We start from the raw sequence: 20,146 nt of genomic DNA, 5'->3' as shown, positions 1-20,146 counted from the left end.
TTCCAATTCTAGCTCTGCCTCTTATTATCCGTGTGACCTTGGGTCACATTTAACTTCTCTGGCCTTCAATTTTCTCATCTATAAAATGAGAGGGATGAAATAGATGGCCTCTAAGGTCCACTCTTATGATTCTCTACCAATGCAAAATAATAACTGTTCTGCAGCTTAGGGTGCAAAATGTGCCCTATGCTTTTTGGAGATGGCCAATGCAGAAATTTGCTTTGCTTGGCTATAATGTTACAAGGATTTATTCTCCCTTTCCATGGGGGTAGGGAGAAGGGAGAGAAAATAGATCTTCGGGGTTTTGAAAACTTTAATTGATATGTTTTGTTTTTATATTACAAACATTTAAAGATTACTTCCATTTCCTGACATGTCTCTTATAACAAAGCAAAGTAGTTAACTAAAACTAATAATACAGTGACCTCATCTAAAAGTGTATTCAATACTTCATATCTTAGCAATACCCCTCCCAACTTCTTAATTTAAAAAAAAAATAACAGAAATCTCTTCTCTCCCTCCCATCCCCACACCATTAAGGAAAAAAAGAAAGGAAAAGAAAAACAAATTCCTTGTAACAAATATGCAGAGTCAAAGAAAGGAAATTCCTTCAATGGTTTTTACACACACATACACACACACACACACACACACACACACACACACGTCACTCTGTATCCTAAATTTGTCACATCTCTGTAATGGATAATATATTTCATCTCCGGAATCACAAATGGCATTGTAGATCTTTGCTCACTGAAAAAAAATTTTAAGAGTCAGTTGAAAAAGGAGCCCCATTACCTGGTCCTGCAGCTTCTGAAACATCAAAGGATGAGGTTCCTCTAGGATCTTCTCATTTAGGCGAGACTGTCCCTCCACGTTAACTTGTGATGAGGCTTTGCTAGACAAGAAGGTCATGTAAATATCTTTTGCCTTTTCCTGCATCTACAAGAAAGCAAAATAAAGACCCATTTATTATCTGCCTACATAGCTCTTTCTACAGCCCTTCCAGGCTTGTCAACATCTCCTAATCATGTACATATGGAAGCCAGAAGGTACATCCGAGTGAAAGAAAATAATGTATCTCCCCCTGCTTTTTCCCTCAGACTAAGACCTACATAATCTATACCTGTCACAGCAACTTTTAACCCTCATTATCCTTCTGAATGACAGCTAAAAAGTGGCTGTCATTACCTGGCTTTCTTACTGAATACCCTTAATGAAACTTGCAAAAAAGTATAGATGAGAACAGAAACAATGCCTTTAATGAATATAAGGTTTCAGGGTTAAGAAACTGTCTAAATGAATCATCAGATACATATGATCATTAATGAGTTAGCCTACTAGAAAACCCTACATCATTCAAAAACAATAATTCCACAAAAAAAAAATGTATTAAGAGACTACAATGTCCAAGGCATGGGTGCTACATGCTAAGGACACCAACGTAAAATGACAAATGGATGTTCAGCTGCATTAGTCCCAGATGTTCATTCCTTACACATGATATTCTTGATGGTTCAATATGTTACCGAGGCCAAGTGATGTTTTTAGGGCAATAGGTTACACAGTGAAAAATTAAACATACTTTTAAACATAAAACGAAAAGCCAGGAACAGTCCTGCTGGGGAGACTGTGAAACCAAATGGGAATCCTCCTATGAAGGGCTTTTCCATCCACACATTAAACAAGGATATTCAAAAACGGAAGTTATGGAGGAATGATTTGCACACATAAAATACTTTGTAAGCTTTAAAGTACAATATAAATGTCAGCTATTATTATTACTAAAACTCTGAGTGTTGTCATACAATGCTTGTAACAATGCATAAACTACATTGTACTAAGTATGCTTTGATTAAAAAACAACAACAAAACCACAGAGCTCCGTTTGTGGACTGGATCAAAAACCTCTAAGCCCTTTGTCTCATCCTGTACGATTCTTGCCTGATTTTCTCAAAAATCCCTCCCTAGTAGATCGGCCAATTAAGGGTGAAGATGGGGAGGGTAGGGGGAAGAGTTGCATAGTTATTCACAGAAATTCTCATACTATGATTTGGAAGGGGCCTTACAGACCATCCAGTTCAAGCCTTTCTTTCAGTCTACAGATAAGAAAACAAACTATGCCACGCTGTCTGAAAGAAAGGGAGAGTTTGGATTTTTTTCCCTTGAACAAAATAGGAATTTTCATGTCAAGTGTAAAGTCAGTGAATTGTTTATTTGTGGTGAGATACTATATGAGCTACCAGAAGTTTGTAGGTAGCCAGTCTTATCGACTCCTGATTCTCAATGTATTTCTGTCATGCTGCTCTTAAGAAACCTCATTGTGCTCTTACAGTTACAAAGTTTTAATATCTTTCACCTTGGGGAAGCTGACAGAAAATTACTACTATACCCCGCCCCCGAGGGATGACTGAGATGCCAGACTGCCTGAAAAATAGTTTGAGATGTGGTTCCTGAAATTCCTCCACTGGGACACCCACTCCAATCAAAGAGAAGAGATCACAGAATGAGAGCTTAAAGAGATCTTGGAAGTAATGGTCATCAGAGGCAGGAGTTGGGGGGTAGGGAGGGTGAGGGAAGGGCAGGGACATTTCCTAAAGATCACATAAGTAGTAAATGGAAGAGCTGGGATTTGAAATCAAACCCTGACTTCAGAGTCAATCCTCTTTTCAGTATATCACCATGTCTAATCATGTGCCTATTCATGCTTGAAAAAAAAAATTACCTTGAGCCTTCCGGCTCAAATGTGCCAGAAGGAACAACTATAAAGAAAAACAAAGAGAAATGACAATAAGATCCTCTATACAGTCCAGGATTTCACAAGATTTCCAGAAACCTGTGAAGGCTCAGTAGGTGGAAAGCATAGTGCACAAGTTACCCAGACCTGCAGCAGGAAATGGGGCCAAATCAGCATCAAGTTTAGATCCAGTCAGCCCGTGTCCTAGCCACTGTAAGACACAAGGCTACAGTAGTACCCAGGCAGCTAGTGACCAAAACATAGCAGGGGATGGGGCATGAGCAGTAACCAGTGGAGGACATCTAAAGCCCATCAGAACCACATCAGGACGAAAGGCTAACACAAGACCAGACCAGTACCCAGGAACTAGACTGTTGCTGGGCTGTTGCAAGAGCCTGGGCTAGTATAGCACCTACCAGAGCAATCAGTATCTTTTTGTGGCTACTCACACTGCTCAAGAATGACACACAGAAGAAGCTGAGATCAAAACCTAAGTTGAACCACCAGAAGCTCATGCCAAAACCAAGGAATTCCCACAGAGAATGGAGTCTAGTTTAAGCCACAGTACCCAGGACCAACCAGGGCCTGCTCATAGCACCCAAGATTATAGAAGGGAACAGATTCTGACCCAAGCTTACAATCTCAACCCAGAAAATGAAGCTGGAGTAAACAGAAAAAAAAATACTCAACATGATAAATACTATGGATTGAAAGTAGCCCAAGATACAAACCCGGAAAAAGAGAGTAATTCCACAGTGAGTCCAAATAGAACCTCAAAGGAAAAAGGACTCTAAGACAGGAAGAAATTAATCAAGAGATATAAAATTCAATTTTAAATGAAAGTTATAAAAGAATCAAGCCTAAATAACCAGAGAAATATCAATTGTTCATGGGTAGGCTGTGCTAATATAATAAAAAAGAACAATATTACTTAGATTAAATGACTTACACAGTGTCATATCAATCATAACACTAAAGGATTACATTAGAGAGCTAGAAAAGATAACAACAAAAAGATCAAGAATCCCAAAAGATATAATGAAAAACTATGAGATAGAAGGGAGCATACTAGTACCAGTTCTCAAACTATACATCATCAAACCTATTTGGTGCAAGTTTAAAAAACTGAAGTGCCAATTACTGAAATACAATCTACAAAATCAAGCAAATATAATAGCACAGTTTCAATAAATCCAAAGACCCCCATCTCCTGCCATAAAGATTCACTATTTGATAAAAACTGCTGGGAAAACTAGAAAGTAATATGGCAGAAATTAGGTATAAAGCAACAGCTCACGCCATATACCCAAACAAGCTCAAATGGACACAAGACTTAGATACAAAAAGTGACATCAAAAAACTAGAGGAGCAAAGAAGGAAAGAGCTTTTACAGCTATAAGTAGGGAGAAAGTTCATTATCAAACAAAAGATAAAGTGGATCACAGAAGATAAAATGAACAATTTTGATCATATAAAATTAAAGTTTTTCAGAAACGCTAAAACACAGCAAGTTTCTCTGATAAAAGTCTCATATCCAAGATGTATAAGAAACTGATTCAATATAAAAGAACAAACACCACTTTCCAATAGATTAAGGTCAAGGAACATGAACAAGCAGTTTTCAGAAGAAAAACTCCAAGCTTTCAAAAGCTGGTTTGAGAAAGTGCTCAAAATCATGAAAAATTCAAGAAACGAAAATAAAAGAAACTATAAAGCTACACCTCATATCCATCAGATTGACAAAGATAAGGAAAATGATGACTGTTGGACGGATCATGGGAAAATAGGCACACTAATGTGCTGCTGGTGAAGCTGTGAACTGGTCTAACATTTTGGGAAGCAATCTAGAACTATGCTCCACCCCCCAAAAAAAAATATTGACTGCGCATACATTTTGACTCAGTAATAGCACTAGGTCTAGACTCCTAAAGATATCAAACAAAGAGGAAAAGGACCCCTATGTACAAAAACAATTTATAGAAGCCTTTTTGTTGTTATAGCAAAGAACTGGAAACTAAGGGGTTATCCAGCAATTGGAGAATGACTGAACAATTTATGATAAAATAACGGAATGGAATACTACTGTGCTATAAGAAATTACAAAAGAGATGGATTCACAAAAACCTAGGAAGACTTGTATGAACTGATGCAGAGTGCAGTGAGCACAACCAGGAAAATTATAACAACTGCAACATTAACATTGTACAAATGTACAATGACAATCTGAAAGATTTAAATACTCTGATCAGTGCAAAGATCAAGCATGATTCCAGAGGCCCAATGATGAAGAATGCTATCCAGCTTCTGAATGAGAAGTAATAAGAGACTAAGAGGCAGAATGAGATACATATTTTTGGAAATGGACAATACAGGAATTTGTTATGCTTGACTATACTAATTTGTTACAAGGATTTTTTTCTAGTGAGAGGAAAGTGGAAGAGAAAAAAATAAATGCTTGATAATTGAAAAAAAATTTAATTAAAAAAAGAAATTATGAATGGGATGGTTTCAGAGAAATCTGTGACTTGTATGAATTAAAGAGTGAAATGAGCAGAACCAAGAGAAAAATAACATAGTAAATATAGTAAAGACAAACAACGTTTAAGACTTAAGAACTCTAATCAAAGCAAAAACCAACCACAATTAAAGAGGACAGATGATGATGCAAACTACTCACCTCCTAAGAAAGAAGTGATGGACTTGAAGTGTAGGATGAGACATACCTTTTCAGAGAAAGCCAACGAGGAAACTTGTTTTGCTTAACTATATATGTTTGTTACAAGGGTTTTGTTTTTCTTTTTTCAATGAGGTTGGGGAGGGGCAGAAATAAGACAAGGTAGCAATAGGATTGCCAAAAGAAAAAGACAAGATCATTGAAGCATTTTTTCAAATCATAGAGGAGAACCTAAGGAAGGTAAGAAGGTAAGAAGGAAAACATAGATAAGCAAGACAGCTTTGAAAGATACATGACTGTCATGTACTTAAAAGAAAAAGTCTTGAGGACAAACCAGACCAGCAGTCAGCCCGGAGCAGGCCTTAGGGCCATGAATCATTGAGCTGTGACAGTTACCAGACTTCTCAACTCACAAACACCAAAGACCACAGAGCAGGTTAGTGGGAAAACTGCTAGATTGGGTTAAAAAGCGGTCCAGCCCCAGCCCTGGGGGTGGCAGAAGTGGTATGCGGTGGTGGCAGCAGCAGCAGGAAGCTCCTGTGGCTGCTTCCAGAGCTCCAGCATCAGCTGCTTCCAGAGTCCCTGGCTGACACGGTGGGAGGAATCAAGCAGCAGACCAGAGCAGGAGTGCAGGGCTTGCTTTGCCCTGCTTGGATCTGGGTCTCAGTCCTGGTTGGTGGTTCTTGGGGGAGGAGTAGCACTGGTGTGGCAGAGCTTGCAGTGACAGTGAAGTAGGAGTAGCTCTGAAAACAGCAGCACAGCCCCTGAGGCTTGGGACAAAGCACTCTGCACTCTACAAGCAGTCATACCCTGACAAAAAGCTCAAAGGTCAAGTACTTGGCTGGGATGGTGGCCAGGCAACAAAAAGGGAGACAGACTCAGACTCAGACTCTAGAATTTTTTTTGGTGACAAAGAAGATCAAAACATACAGCCAGAAGAAGTCAACAAAGTCAAAGAGCCTACATCAAAAGACTCCAAGAAAAATATGAATTGGTCTCAGGCCATGGAAGAGTTCTAAAAGGATCTGGAAAAGCAAGTAAGAGAAGTAGAGGAAATATTGGGAAGAGAAATGAAAATTATGCAAGAAAACCATGAAAAACAAGTCAACAACTTGCTAAAGAAGACCCAAAAAAATAAGGAAGAAATGCCTTAAAAATAGACTAACCCAAATGTCAAAAGAGCTCCAAAAAGCCAATGAGGAGAAGAATGCCTTGAAAGGCAGAATTAGCCAAATGGAAAAGGAGGTCCAAAAGACCACCGAAGAAAATACTACCTTAAAATTAGATTGGAGCAGGTGGAAGCTAGTGACTTTATGAGAAATCAAGATATTATAAAACAGAACCAAAGGAATGAAAAAAAAATGGAAGACAATGTGAACTATCTCATTGGAAAAACCACTGACCTGGAAAATAGATCCAGGAGAGATAATTTAAAAATTATTGGACTACCTGAAAGCCATGATCAAAAAAAGAGCCTAGATATCATCTTTCAAGAAATTATCAAGGAAAACTGCCCTGATATTCTAGAACCAGAGGGTAAAGTAGAAACTGAAAGAATCCACCAATTGCCTCCTGACAAAGATCCCAAAAAGAAAACTCCTAGGAATATTGTCACTAAATTCCAGAGTTCCCAGATCAAGGAGAAAACACTGTAAACAGACAGAAACAATTTGAGTATTGTGGAAACACAATCAGAATAACACAAGATCTAGAAGCTTCTACATTAAGGGATGGAAGGGCTTGGAATATGGTATTCCAGAGGTCAATGGAGCTAGGATTAAAACCAAGGATCACCTACCCAGCAAAACTGAGTATAATGCTCCAAGGCAAAATATGGATTTTCAATAAAATAGAGGACTTTCAAGCTTTCTCAGTGAAAATACCAGAGCTGAATAGAAAAGTTGACTTTCAAACACAAGAATCAAGAGAAGCACGAAAAGGTAAACAAGGAAGAGAAATTATAAGGGACTTACTAAAGTTGAACTGTTTTGTTTACATTCCTATATGGAAAGATGATGTGTGTAATTTATGAGACCTTTCTCAGTATTAGAGTAGTTGAGGGGAATATGCATATATATATATATATATATATATATATATATATATATAGAGAGAGAGAGAGAGAGAGAGAGAGAGAGAGAGAGAGAGAGGGCACAGGGTGAGTTGAATATGAAGGGAGGATATCTAAAAAAATTAAATTAAATTAAGGGATAAGGGAGAAATATATTGAGAGAGGGAGAAATGGAGAGATAGATTGGGGTAAATTAAGTGTCAAGAAAAAGCAAAGTTCTGTTGGAAGGGAAGAAGGGGTAGGTGAGGGGGGAATGAGTGAATCTTGCTCTCATTGGATTTGACTTGAGGAGGGAACAACATACACATTCAATTAGGTATCTTACCCCACAGGAAAGTAGGGGGAAGGGGATAAAAAAGGGGGGATGATAGAAGGGAGGGCAGATGGGGGAGGAGGTAATCAAAAGCAAACACTTTTGAAAAGGGACAGGGAGAATACTGAATAAAGGGGGACAGAATAGGATGGAGGGAAATATAGTTAGTCTTTTACAACATGAGTATTGTAGAAGTGTTTTACATAATGATACATGTGTGGCCTATGTTGAATTGCTTGCCTTCTTAGGGAGGGTGGGTGGAAAGAGAAGAGGGGAGACAATTTGGAACTCAAAGTTTTAAAATAAGATGCTCAAAAGAAAAAGTTGTTTTTGCATGCAACTGAGAAAGAAGATACGTAGGGAATGGGGCATAGAAATCTATCCTGCCCTACAAGAAAGGGGAAAGGGGATGGGGGGGGTAGTGGGGTGACAGAAGGGAGGGCTGACTAAGGAACGGGGTAATCAGAATATATGCCATCTTGGAGTGGGGGGGGGTAGAAATGGGGAGAAAATTTGTAACTCATGTGGAAATCAATGTTGAAAACTAAAATATTAAGTAAATATTATAAAAGTCTTGAACAATAGATTTGCAATTTCACACACAACCCTCTTTTTGAAATTTCTCATCTCATTAAATGTTTGTTAAGTTTAGAATTAAAAAACAGAAAATTTCTTAAAAAGAAAAAAATCACCTTACCAGAATTAATGCAAAAAGAAGCCCTATTTTGGAAGAGATACCAATGAAATGATGTCTATTCTTAAAAACAAACAAAAAGGACATCTCAAGTAAAATGATTCATTTGTGCCAGGAAAAAAAGTACAGGTAATATCGCATCACAAAAATCACTGCTCCCTAGAACTGAGAAGATGTTGATGGGCCAAACTTTTAAAACCATGAGACCTTTAGGCCTTGTCCTAGTCAATAAAACTATAACCACCCTCACCCCCTCTACACACACACACACACACACACACACACACACACACATCCACACTGCAAGATAAATTTTAAAATCATCTCCCATTTCCAGGGACCCTTCATACCCTCAATAAAAGCTATGAATGTTGCCAAGTACCAGAAGACTAGCAAACTATATGTAGGGCCATCTCTTGGGAATCCAACTAATATCACACTTTGGGGTCTGTTTATGCTACATCCTACCATACTCTTCTATCCCTGTTCAGGTGAGATAAAAATCACAATAAACATCTAGCAGAACAGTGAAACTGAAAAGAAGTCAAGGCAATAGAGTAACCTGCAAAGGGGATGAGTGGATGTAGTAAGGGGCAGTCCTTCCAGTTTAGCTAACTATCAAGGGATTTTGATGGTAGTGATGATCATTATGGTTTGTATTGCAAGAGTCAGGTGATATAGATACACACACACACACATTATAGATATATATGTGTATGCATATGTATATTGAGTGTGCATGTACATATATCATGTGTACACAATGCATGTGTATATTTAGAATATACTGTATGTCTTGGTGTCATACACTCGTATATCTTCCATATATCTAACACATACATGCATACATGCATACACACATATACGCCTCTGGACCTCTCCAATGCCCAGATGCCATGCCAATAGGGTGATAGTCAGGCCAGAGTGTGGGAACTAAAGAGCCTGCCCACCCTCTGGACCCTAGTTATGGCTTTGCCTGAAGCCAATAACTTTTTTTTGCCATTTTCTGTGTTTTTTTGTGCTGTATATTTTGTTCAGAATGGTTCCAGCAGCAGTTCTTATCTTGGTCAGGATAGGAAATGTGACTGAAAAGGGAAACAGTCAACCACAAACAAGTCACGGGAATACTCTGTGTTCAAGCACAGAACAGCTCACAAAAAAGAAGAAGCATGTCTGGCTATTTTGGTGAGTTTTCCGGTGTTTTGTTAACCCTGTTGTAGCTCGTGTGTGCGTGTGTGTGTGTGTGTGTGTGTGTGTGTGTGTGTGTGTGCGTGTGTGTGTGCGCGCGCGCACACAGAGGATTGGGGTCCCCGTAGCACAACTGTCCCATCCTAGCCTGCCCAAGTTGGGAGGGACCTTCATGATCACCATCAAATCCAACCCTTTCATTTTACAGACAAGGAAACTGAGACCCAGAAAAGAGGACAAACTTGCTCAAGGTCATGCGGGCAGTAAATACAGCCAGGATATGGACTTAGTAAATCATTCCATAAGATACCTTCCATCTAAATTTCTGGGATTTGAACGTATGTTGGTATATTCACACAATGTCAGTTGGTAGTTAGCTAAAAAATACTTCTCTGGATGTCACATGAAATTCAGAATGTCAGAGAAATGAGAGACCTCAGAAGCCACTGAATCCAATATTTAAATTAACCAAACAAAAATGCCCTCTACAACCTATCTAACAAGTGCCTATGACAGACCATAAGATCACAGAATCGTAGATTTAGATCTTAAAGGGACTTCAGAGCTCATCTAGTCCAAGCTCTTCATTTTACAGATGAAGAAACTGAGGACCAGAGAGTGTGACTTGCCCAAAGTCACATGATGTTAGAACCAAGCTTTGAGCCTGGACTCTCTGGCTCCAAATCTTGTTGGTGCCACCCTGAACCTGCCACTTCCCAAGGTAATACAGACCATTCTGAGCTAGCTCTACTAGGAAAAAAGATTTAGTCAAAAAAGGTCTTTGTCTTTAAGCCTTCCCTTCCTTTCCCTCTAACCACCAGGAAAATACAATTGAGAGTGATCTTGCCTTCAGGTTCAATAAATGTCCCTTTACCCCAACCACTGAGCACAGTGTCTGACACATAGGGATGTAATAAATGTTTGCTGACTGACTGATCTTTATAGTAGCTAGGAATGATGACACATTATAGACAACTAAGATGCTTTCTTCACAACAAATCTATGAAATAAGTAGAATATATTATTGCCATTTTGCAGATGAAAAAACTGAGGCTGAGAGATGTGAAATGACCTTTCTAAGATAAGGTGTTCTCCCTTGCGGGGGGCGGAGCCAAGATGGCGGCGGGTAAGCAGGGACTAGTATGAGCTCCGTACCAAGTCCCTCCGAAAACCTATAAAAAATGGCTCTGAACCAATTCTAGAACGGCAGAACCCACAGAACAGCAGAGGGAAGCAGGGCTCCAGCCCAGGACAGCCTGGATGGTCTCTGGGTGAGGTCTATCCCACACGGAGCTGGGAGCGGGGAGCTGGGAGCTGGGAACGGGGAGCTGGGAACGGAGTGGAGCAGAGCCCAGCCTGAGCAGCGTGGAACAACCAAACTTGGAGTCGGGCGGATGGGGCCCCTAGCACCCTGAATATGTGAGCTGCGGCAGTTATGAGACTTCTCAACCCACAAATACCAAAGACTGCGGAGAAGGTTAGTGGGAAAAGCTGCGGGAGTGGAAGGAGTTTGCGGTTCAGCTTCCAGCCCCAGGGGCAGCGGAGGTGGGGCAGCTACAGCTGCTGTTACTTCCGGCTCCAGGCCCACCTGGTGGGAGGAATTAAGTGGCGGATCAGAGCAGGAGTGCACAGCCTGCTGAAGATCTAAGCCCAGTCCGGGTTGGGGGTTGGGGAAGGAGCAGTGCTGGTGTGGCAGAGCTGGCACCTCCCCCCCAAACATGGAACATAGAACTTGTTAGTCTACAAGCAGTCATACCCCACTGAAAAACTCAAGGGTCAAGTTAGTTGGTTGGGAATATGGCCAGGCAGCGAAAACACACCCAGATTCAGTCTCAGACTTTGCATTCTTTCTTTGGTGACAAAGAAGACCAAAACATACAGCCTAAAGAAGACAACAAAGTCATAGAGCCTACAACAAAAGCCTCCAAGAAAAACATGAACTGGCCCCAGGCCATAGAAGAACTCAAAAAGGAGTTGGAAAAGCAAGTTAGAGAAGTAGAGGAAAAATTGGGAAGAGAAACGAGAAGGATGCGAGAAAACCATGAAAAACAAGTCAATGACTTGCTAAAGGAGTCCCAAAAAAATACTGAAAAATACACTGAAGAAAACAACACCTTAAAAAACAGACTAACTCAAATGGCAAAAGAGCTCCAAAAAACCAATGAGGAGAAGAATGCCTTGAAAGGCAGAATTAGCCAAATGGAAAAGGAGCTCCAAAAGACCACTGAAGAAAATACTACTTTAAAAATTAGATTGGAGCAAGTGGAAGCTAGTGACTTTATGAGAAATCAGGATATTATAAAACAGAACCAAAGGAATGAAAAAATGGAAGACAATGTGAAATATCTCCTTGGAAAAACCACTGACCTGGAAAATAGATCCAGGAGAGAGAATTTAAAAATTATTGGACTACCTGAAAGCCATGATCAAAAAAAGAGCCTAGATACCACCTTTCAGGAAATTATCAAGGAGAACTGCCCTGATATTCTAGAGCCACAGGGCAAAATAGAAATTGAAAGAATCCATCGATCGCCTCCTCAAATAGATCCCAAAAAGAAATCTCCTAGGAATATTGTCGCCAAATTCCAGAGCGCCCAGATCAAGGAGAAAATACTGCAAGTGGCCAGAAAGAAACAATTTGAGTATTGTGGAAACCCAATCAGAATAACCCAAGATCTGGCAGCTTCTACATTAAGAGATCGAAGGGCTTGGAATGCGATATTCCGGAGGTCAATGGAGCTAGGATTAAAACCTAGAATCACCTACCCAGCAAAACTGAGTATCATGTTCCAAGGCAAAATATGGACTTTCAATAAAATAGAGGACTTTCAAGCTTTCTCAGTGAAAAGACCAGAACTGAATAGAAAATTTGACTTTCAAACACAAGAATCAAGAGAAGCATGAAAAGGTAATCAAGAAACGGAAATTGCAAGGGACTTACTAAAGTTGAACTGTTTTGTTTACATTCCTACATGGAAAGATGATGTGTATGATTCATGAGACCTCAGTATTAGGGTAGTTGAAGGGAATATGCATATATATATATATATGTGTATATATATATATGTTTATGTATATATATATGAGTGAATGTGTATGTATGTATATATCTATGTGTATATGTATGTATGTCTATGTATGTATATATATGTGTGTTTATATATATATATGTGTGTGTGTAAAAGAGAGAGAGCAGACACAGGGTGAGTTGAAGATGAAGGGAAGATATCTAAAAGAAATAAAATGAAATTAAGGGATGAGAGAGCAACATACTGAGAGAGGGAGATAGGGAGAGATAGAATGGGGTGGATTATCTCGCATAAAGGTGGCAAGAGGAAGCAGTTCTGTGGGAGGAGGGGAGAGGGCAGGTGAGGGGGGAATGAGTGAACCTTGCTCTCATCGGATTTGGCCTGAGGAGGGAATACCATACATACTCAGTTGGGTGTCTTACCCCACAGGAAAGAAGAGGGAGGAAGATAAAAAAAAATAAAAGGGGGGGGATGATGGAGGGGAGGGCAGATGGGGGTGGAGGTAATCAAAACAAACACCCTGGAAGGGGGACAGGGTCAAGGGAGAAAATTCAATAAAGTGGGATGGGTTGGGAGGGAGCAAAATGTAGTTAGCCTTTCACAGCATGACTATTGTGGAAGGGTTATACATAATGATACATGTGTGGCCTAGGTTGAATTGCTCGACTTCTTGGGGAGGGTGGGTGGGAAGGGAAGAGGGGAGAGAATTTGGAACTCAAAGTTTTAAAAACAGATGTTCAAAAACAAAAAAAAAAGTTTTTGCATGCAACTAAAACATAAGATACACAGGCAATGGGGCGTAGAAATTTATCTTGCCCTACAAGAAAGGAAGGGAAAAGGGGATGAGAGGGGAGGGGGGTGATAGAGGGGAGGGCTGACTGGGGAACAGGGCAACCAGAATATATGCCATCTTGGAGTGTGGGGAGGGTGGAAATGGGGAGAAAATTTGTAATTCAAACTGTTGTGAAAATCAATGCTGAAAACCAAATATGTTAAATAAATAAATAAATAAATAAAGATAAGGTGTTAGAGGCCAGATACAGACACAGGTCTCTTAAAGACAAGTCCAAAGATCATTCTGCTACATCCTTCTGCCTTTCAGACGAGAAAGGCAGGAAGAATTGAGGCAGTTAAGTGGTGCAGTGGATAAAGAGCTGAGCCTAGAGTCAAGAAGACTTAAGTTCAAATCCCACCTCAGATACTTTCTGGCTGTGACCTATACAAAGTCACTTAACCTTTGTCTGCCTCAATTTCTCAACCTGTAAAATGGGGATAAATAATAGCCCCTCCCTAATCTCACAGGATTGTTGGGACCATCATACGAAATATTTCTAGAGAACATAGTACAAAGCAGGTGTTTAACAAATGCTTTTTTCCCTCCCCTTCCCCCCAGATTGACATCTTATTAAAACAACTTAATGGGTCTAGAGGGTTCCTTAGGGCACCAAGAGGTTAAATGACTTGCCTAGGTTCATATAACTATTATACACTGAAGGCAGTAGCAGAATAGGTTCATTATGTATAGAGGGGCTCACTATTAGGATGGCTTCAAGCTGAGAAGGTTTTTTGGCCACAGAAAGCCTTCAAGATACTCTATTCAGGCACAGAGGGGATACAATCTCCTGAGTGAAATATGCATCTCATCTGGACATCACAGATATCTAAAGTATTAAGTTTCATTATTCCTTCTCCAGAAATGGCTGAATTGGAATCCAAATCAGAGTTGAAAATTATGTTTACGTGTGTCAACTTTGTAAAGGAAATTGCAATCATTTGGGATGAACAAGGTTTGTCTATAAATTTGTAGCTTTTATTGCTGCTGTAGATGGATAGAACTGTAAGCAATGTGTTGCTCTTCATTCCTGTGCTTAAAAATTCCCAAATCTTAGAGGTGGACAAAAGCTCACAGATGTAGCCCTATATATTCAGCTGATGGAGGGAAACCTAGACATCAGGGAAAGGAGGTGGCAGTAATTTGGAGGAGAAGCATGATTTGAACCCCATGTTTCTTGACTCCTACTCTATACTTTCCACCAATAACAGGTCAAAGGATAGCACTTTACAAAGTACCACCTTCACAACCATCCTATGAGATAGTTAATGGGGACTAAGGGCTGTCTTTGTAATGTAATTGGCACAGGGAATGTCTATAAGGGGAGATTTCCTCTACCAATTCAGGTTGGTACATTCTTTGTAACGGACAGTTTAAGGGAAGCATTAAAAAGTTAAGTGATTTGTCCAGGGTTGCCTAGGTAGTATCAGAAGTAGTTAATGCAAGTGTTATCATCCCCATTTTGCAGATGAAGAAACTGAGGCATGGAGATGTTAAATGACTTGGCCAAGGTCAGAGAGGTAATAAATATCAGAGCCAGGATTCAAACCCAGGTCTTCTGACTCCAAATCCAGGACTCTTTGACACCAGTATAGGGTGACACCACTTTGAAAAGGAAATATTTTCCACTGTTAGATCATTCTCATGCACTGCCTGTATTGATGCTTAGAGAGATCATTTACTCATTCAACATATTTATTAAACATCTATATGCCAAGAACTGTGCTTCATACTTTTATGTATGAAGGTACATAAAGTACCTTCTCAAAGGTACTTCTGCCTGAAGAGTTAGCACGAGGTATACACTCATTTTATAAAATTAAACAGCTTTTTAATCTTTTATTATTTGGTCTGGTACTTGACAACAGACATACAGCCTAACACCAATTCCACGTTAATTTACCAATAAAGACACCAAATAATGGAAAGGCCCATTCCCAAGACCCATATTGAAACTAAGTCCAGATTATTATAAATAAGGAATCCCCTGAAGGGGACATAAGTATTCGAATTTGCACTATTCAAAATTATAATTGTGTAAAATATGGTTGTAGTTTCCAACCCAATAGAAAACTGCAGGGCAAATTCAAGTAATGCAACCACTTCAGGGCAGTTCATTATTTGTCCCAATCAGGGACCTAGCTCCATGGGTAATAGCTCATACCAGTACTAAATTGAATACCTGTTGCTATTTCTATTAGAAAAGTCTTGGAATTCTCTTCTTTGCTTTTACCTATCCCCCATCCCCTCACTCACTCAACTTTGCAATCAAGATCTTGGGGGTGGAAAGGATCTCGGGGTGTTTTCTGTTTCTACATATTTTACTATATACCACCTACATTCAGCTACATTCAAGGAATGAATTTAAAAAACCAGTCTGGGGACTTCCTCCATGGTTCATTAAAGAGATAAAAAGCTGCTTTGTTAAATATATCCTATATGCTAACTCATAGGGAAGAAGCATTTTTAAACAATGTTTAAAAATAGTAAGTAATCACCAAAATAGTTAAGCTGTGTTAGAAGGCTGACCACACAATACAAGCGCTAACAATTCATTTCATTTCACAACCTTAGTTATGGGTGCAAAGAACTCTCCTTCAAATGGTTGCAACTACAGGTTAATCCTTAATGTGATGTGTGATGGGGGTGGAGAAGAGATGAGAAATATGTATAAACATTCATTTATAAAGATAGGAAATATATACAAATAGCTAAGAGAGACAGCACAGCATGGCAAGAATCAGACCTAGAGTCAGAAGATATGGTTCCAGCTTCGCTATCAATTAGTTGTGTGACTAAGAAAATCACTGAAATCTCTGTGCCTCAGTTCACTTATCTTCACAATGGGGATTTGTTAAATATATCCTACATAAATACATGGGAGGGAGGTATATATACACACACATACATATACATAAACACATACACACACACCCGGGAAGGAGGTGTATACTTACACATACACATATGTATACACACATATGCATATATACACATACACACATATATATGTATACACACACACATATATGAGGGATATATATGTCTACCTCTCTTCCAGGTTTGCTGTAAGGAAGCGGATAGTGGGAAGGCCCAGAATTTCATTAGTAGAGGCCATTTCCAGGTGAAGAAATTCTATCGACTCATGTAGGTCAGCACCTTCTCTGCAATTTAGAGTCTCAGAGAGTTGCCTGGAGCAGTGAGAAGTTAAGTGACATACCTGCACAGCTAGTATGTGTCAGACGTTGACCTTGAACCCAAGTCTCGTGGTTATTTTAAGATGCATTCCCTATTTACAATTATTGAAAAGTATTTTGCAGTCTTGTAAAGAGCCACCCACAGTGTGTGGCAACAGAAAGAGTACTTGATTGGAAGTCAGACAATTTAGGTTCTACTCTAGCTCTGTCATGGGGAAAGGTAGGTGGGGCAGTGGAATCAGGAAGATCTGAGTTCAAATCCAGCCTCAGAGATTTACTAGCTGTATGACCCTGGGCAAGCCAATTAATCTTGTTTAACTCAGTTTCCCCATCTATAAAATGAATTGGAGAAGGAAAGCACTCCAGTATCTTTGCCAAGAAAACTGCACATAGGGTCATGAAGAATCAGACACCCCTGAAAAGAACTGAACAACAACAAATAGCTCTGTCATAAACTAGTTCTTTTACCTTAGACAATGCTTTGGGCCCCAGTCTCCTTATCTTTTAAAACAGAAAGAACAGAGCTTCCCCTATCCGCTTTTCAGTGGTGCTACAAGGATTAAATAAGATAAAGAATTTGAAGATTCTTTAAAGAGCATATGCATCTATGAAAAGTCAAGGCATCAATATTATTTATTTTAACAAGAACAGCTCTTATGATAAAGATGAACAGCTCTAACAAAAAGAGCATTTGCTTTAGCATCAAAGGACCTGTATTCAAACCCCAGCTTTACCACTTACTAGCTATGCGACCTTCCCTCCTCTGGGTCTCAATTTCCTCCCCTATAGAATGAAAGAGTTGAATAAGATGAGCTCTAAAATCCTTCCCCAGCTCTAAATATTATGGTCCTATGAAAGCATTTAATTTATTCAGGTGAGCCACTTTGTACCACCTGTGATAACAAAATGTTAATGCATAATGGAAAGCCTCCACACTCCTTTTTAAGGATGTACATAAGCATCTACTCAGCACTTAAATCAAAAGTGACACAATAATTTTTCCCCTGGAATACCTTTCATCTGTAATTTTCAATAAGGTGATAACTTCTAGTGAAATGAAGCAGAATAATTCATAATTATCTTTGTTAATGGCAAAAATAAAGAGGAAACCCTGTTGTCTTGGGTCCACTTGAGAAATTAATGAAAACATTGCCTTAGATTTCTCTATCTTCTGGGAATTTGAAATGTATTTCTTTGCCTAATTCTATGCTTATAAAGTGAAAGAACAGACTTTGGGTCTCCCTGCTTCCTCCCCTTCCGCCTCCATAATGAAGAAGAGACAAAGAAAAGTGCTTGTTCACAGCTGTGGATTCAGAGAAGCCAAGTGTCCTGACTACTAACCAAGGTTGTTTGTCTCTCCCAGCTAACCAATGCCATCTTTCCCAATATGGCCTACTCTATGTGCTGCTTTTTCTCCTCAAGATTGGCCTGAACTGACTGTATTCAAGACCACTGTGATGACAACATTTACTTCTTGAAAGCCTTTGAGAGAATCACAGTACTTTTTTTAATAAAAAGGTAATTTTAAAGTCTTCTGTGTATTTTTTAAAAATTTTATTTTTAACTTATGGAATAAAACAAGCATTTCCATTACACAGTACAAAAAAAAAAGACGGTCACACATGAACTTTTTAACAAAAAAAATCTTGAATCTCATTTTATTTTCTCAGACTTCTTTTGTAATTGTTAGTAATACTTTTGTGTTTTGTAGGTTACCATCCATTAAAATAACTGTGGTGCAAGGGCCCTGACTGTGGGATGGGAGGATCTGGGCTTTGTTCCCAGCTGTGACTTACTACCTGGGTGACTTTGAGCTAATTACTGACTTCCTTTCTCTAAATCTCTAGTGTCTTCCAGGGCTGACATTCTACACGAGTCTGACATTCCCAGGATCATCATTCAGGCCCCCTGCTTTGGCCTGGCTTCTTTCCTTTCTGTGCAAACTCTTGGAGGATCCAAAGGCCAGGAAAAGGCCAGCCCCATCCCACCCCTCTGCTCCCTCCACGCTCCTGGAAGTCAGGCAGGGGAAAAGACACACCTTCTGCTGGAGGCTCGTCACTCTACCAATGAGTACAGTTTGGCAGTTCACTGACTGATTTCACAAGGGAAAGAAATGGAGAATCATGAAGGAAGTGTGAAGGAAACATAATGTAACTTGTACCATACCTTCTTAATTCTAATATTAGCTAGGTGGCGCAGTGGATAGAATGCTGGGACTAGAGTCAGGAAGACTCATCTTCTTGAGTTCAAATCTGGCCTCAGATACTTACTAGCTGTGTGACCCTGGGCAAGGCACTTAACCTTATTCGCCTCAGTTTCCTCCTCTGTAAAATGAGTGGAGAAGGAAATGGCAAACCATTCTAGATCTTTGCCAAGAAGACCCCAAATGGGGTCACAAAGAGTCGGACATGACTGAACAAAACCAAAAATACTAATAATAGTAAGTATAATCATAATAGTAACATTTATATAGCAATTTAAAGTCTACAAAGCCCTTTGCAAACATAAGGGCTTTTGACCACTTACATTTGAAAGCAAAAAGCAGACTGTGGGATGACCTTCCTATCCCATAAATGACACCTGAAAGTCCCAGCAGCTGAAACAGCATCAAATTAAAAAGCAGGAGCAGGAACTTCTAAGAACTTAGTTCTCTTAGCTCTTTTAAATTCCCAAAGAAAAACCATTTTTCTTCCTTTGAGGGGAAGAAAGGGCACTAGGGTAGAAGGCAGGACAAAGTATGATTCAAATGAGTAGCTTTTCTAAAGAAAGAATCCTAACAAAACACTGATCTATTCAGGACTGGGTTGAGCCTTTTGCACCCTTGAAATTGTGTCTGGATGTTGGAAATGGAAAGGAGAATTGAGATAATTATCTCAACAATCTACTTTTTAAGAGAACGACAGGACAAAGCCTTTCAGTTTTCAGCTTTGCCTGAAATAACTGAGGCCAAAGTTAGTTGCTCTTTGTGTTCTGTTTTGGTTTGTGATTTTTTTTTTCTTTTTGGCCTGATAATTGCCTTCATTTGCCAATGCAGAGGGGAAAAAAATCATGGAAAATTGCCAGAGCAGTAATAAATGTGATCCGCGTAATTTTACAATTCACATGAGCCCAACTCTGCCAGTGTAGAAATGTGCAGAATCATAGAATCTTAGAGGCTGTATAATCCAACCATGACTGAACAAAGATGTTCTCTGGATTTTAGAAAACTGGGAAAAACACTACAGGCTACCAGAGAAAGAGCTGGACTTGTATCCTCAAAGACCTGGATTTGAATCCCACCTCAGACATTGGCACTGTCATCATGAGCAAGTTACAAAACCCTTCTCTGAGCCTCAGTTTCCCTATTTGTGAATGGATAATACCCATAGTACCTAACTACCTACCCCAAAGAGTTGTTGTGGAAACCAA

At 39.5% G+C, this 20,146-nt stretch overlaps 1 protein-coding gene across 1 annotated transcript in view; it reads right to left on the bottom strand.

The window, feature by feature from the left end:
• Positions 1–20,146, bottom strand: part of RGS10 (regulator of G protein signaling 10) — a 74,480-nt gene that overhangs the window by 27,479 nt on the left and 26,855 nt on the right. Inside the window, exon 4 of the mRNA XM_036735662.1 lies at positions 802–945. Coding sequence (XP_036591557.1) covers positions 802–945 — 144 coding nt within the window. The remainder of the gene's footprint in view (positions 1–801; positions 946–20,146) is intronic.

The sequence above is a fragment of the Trichosurus vulpecula genome, chromosome 8 (genome assembly GCF_011100635.1).
Source record: "Trichosurus vulpecula isolate mTriVul1 chromosome 8, mTriVul1.pri, whole genome shotgun sequence".
Lineage (NCBI taxonomy): Eukaryota > Metazoa > Chordata > Mammalia > Diprotodontia > Phalangeridae > Trichosurus > Trichosurus vulpecula.
The sequence above is the reverse complement of the archived record's forward strand: the minus strand, read 5'-3'. Positions and strand labels throughout refer to the sequence as shown.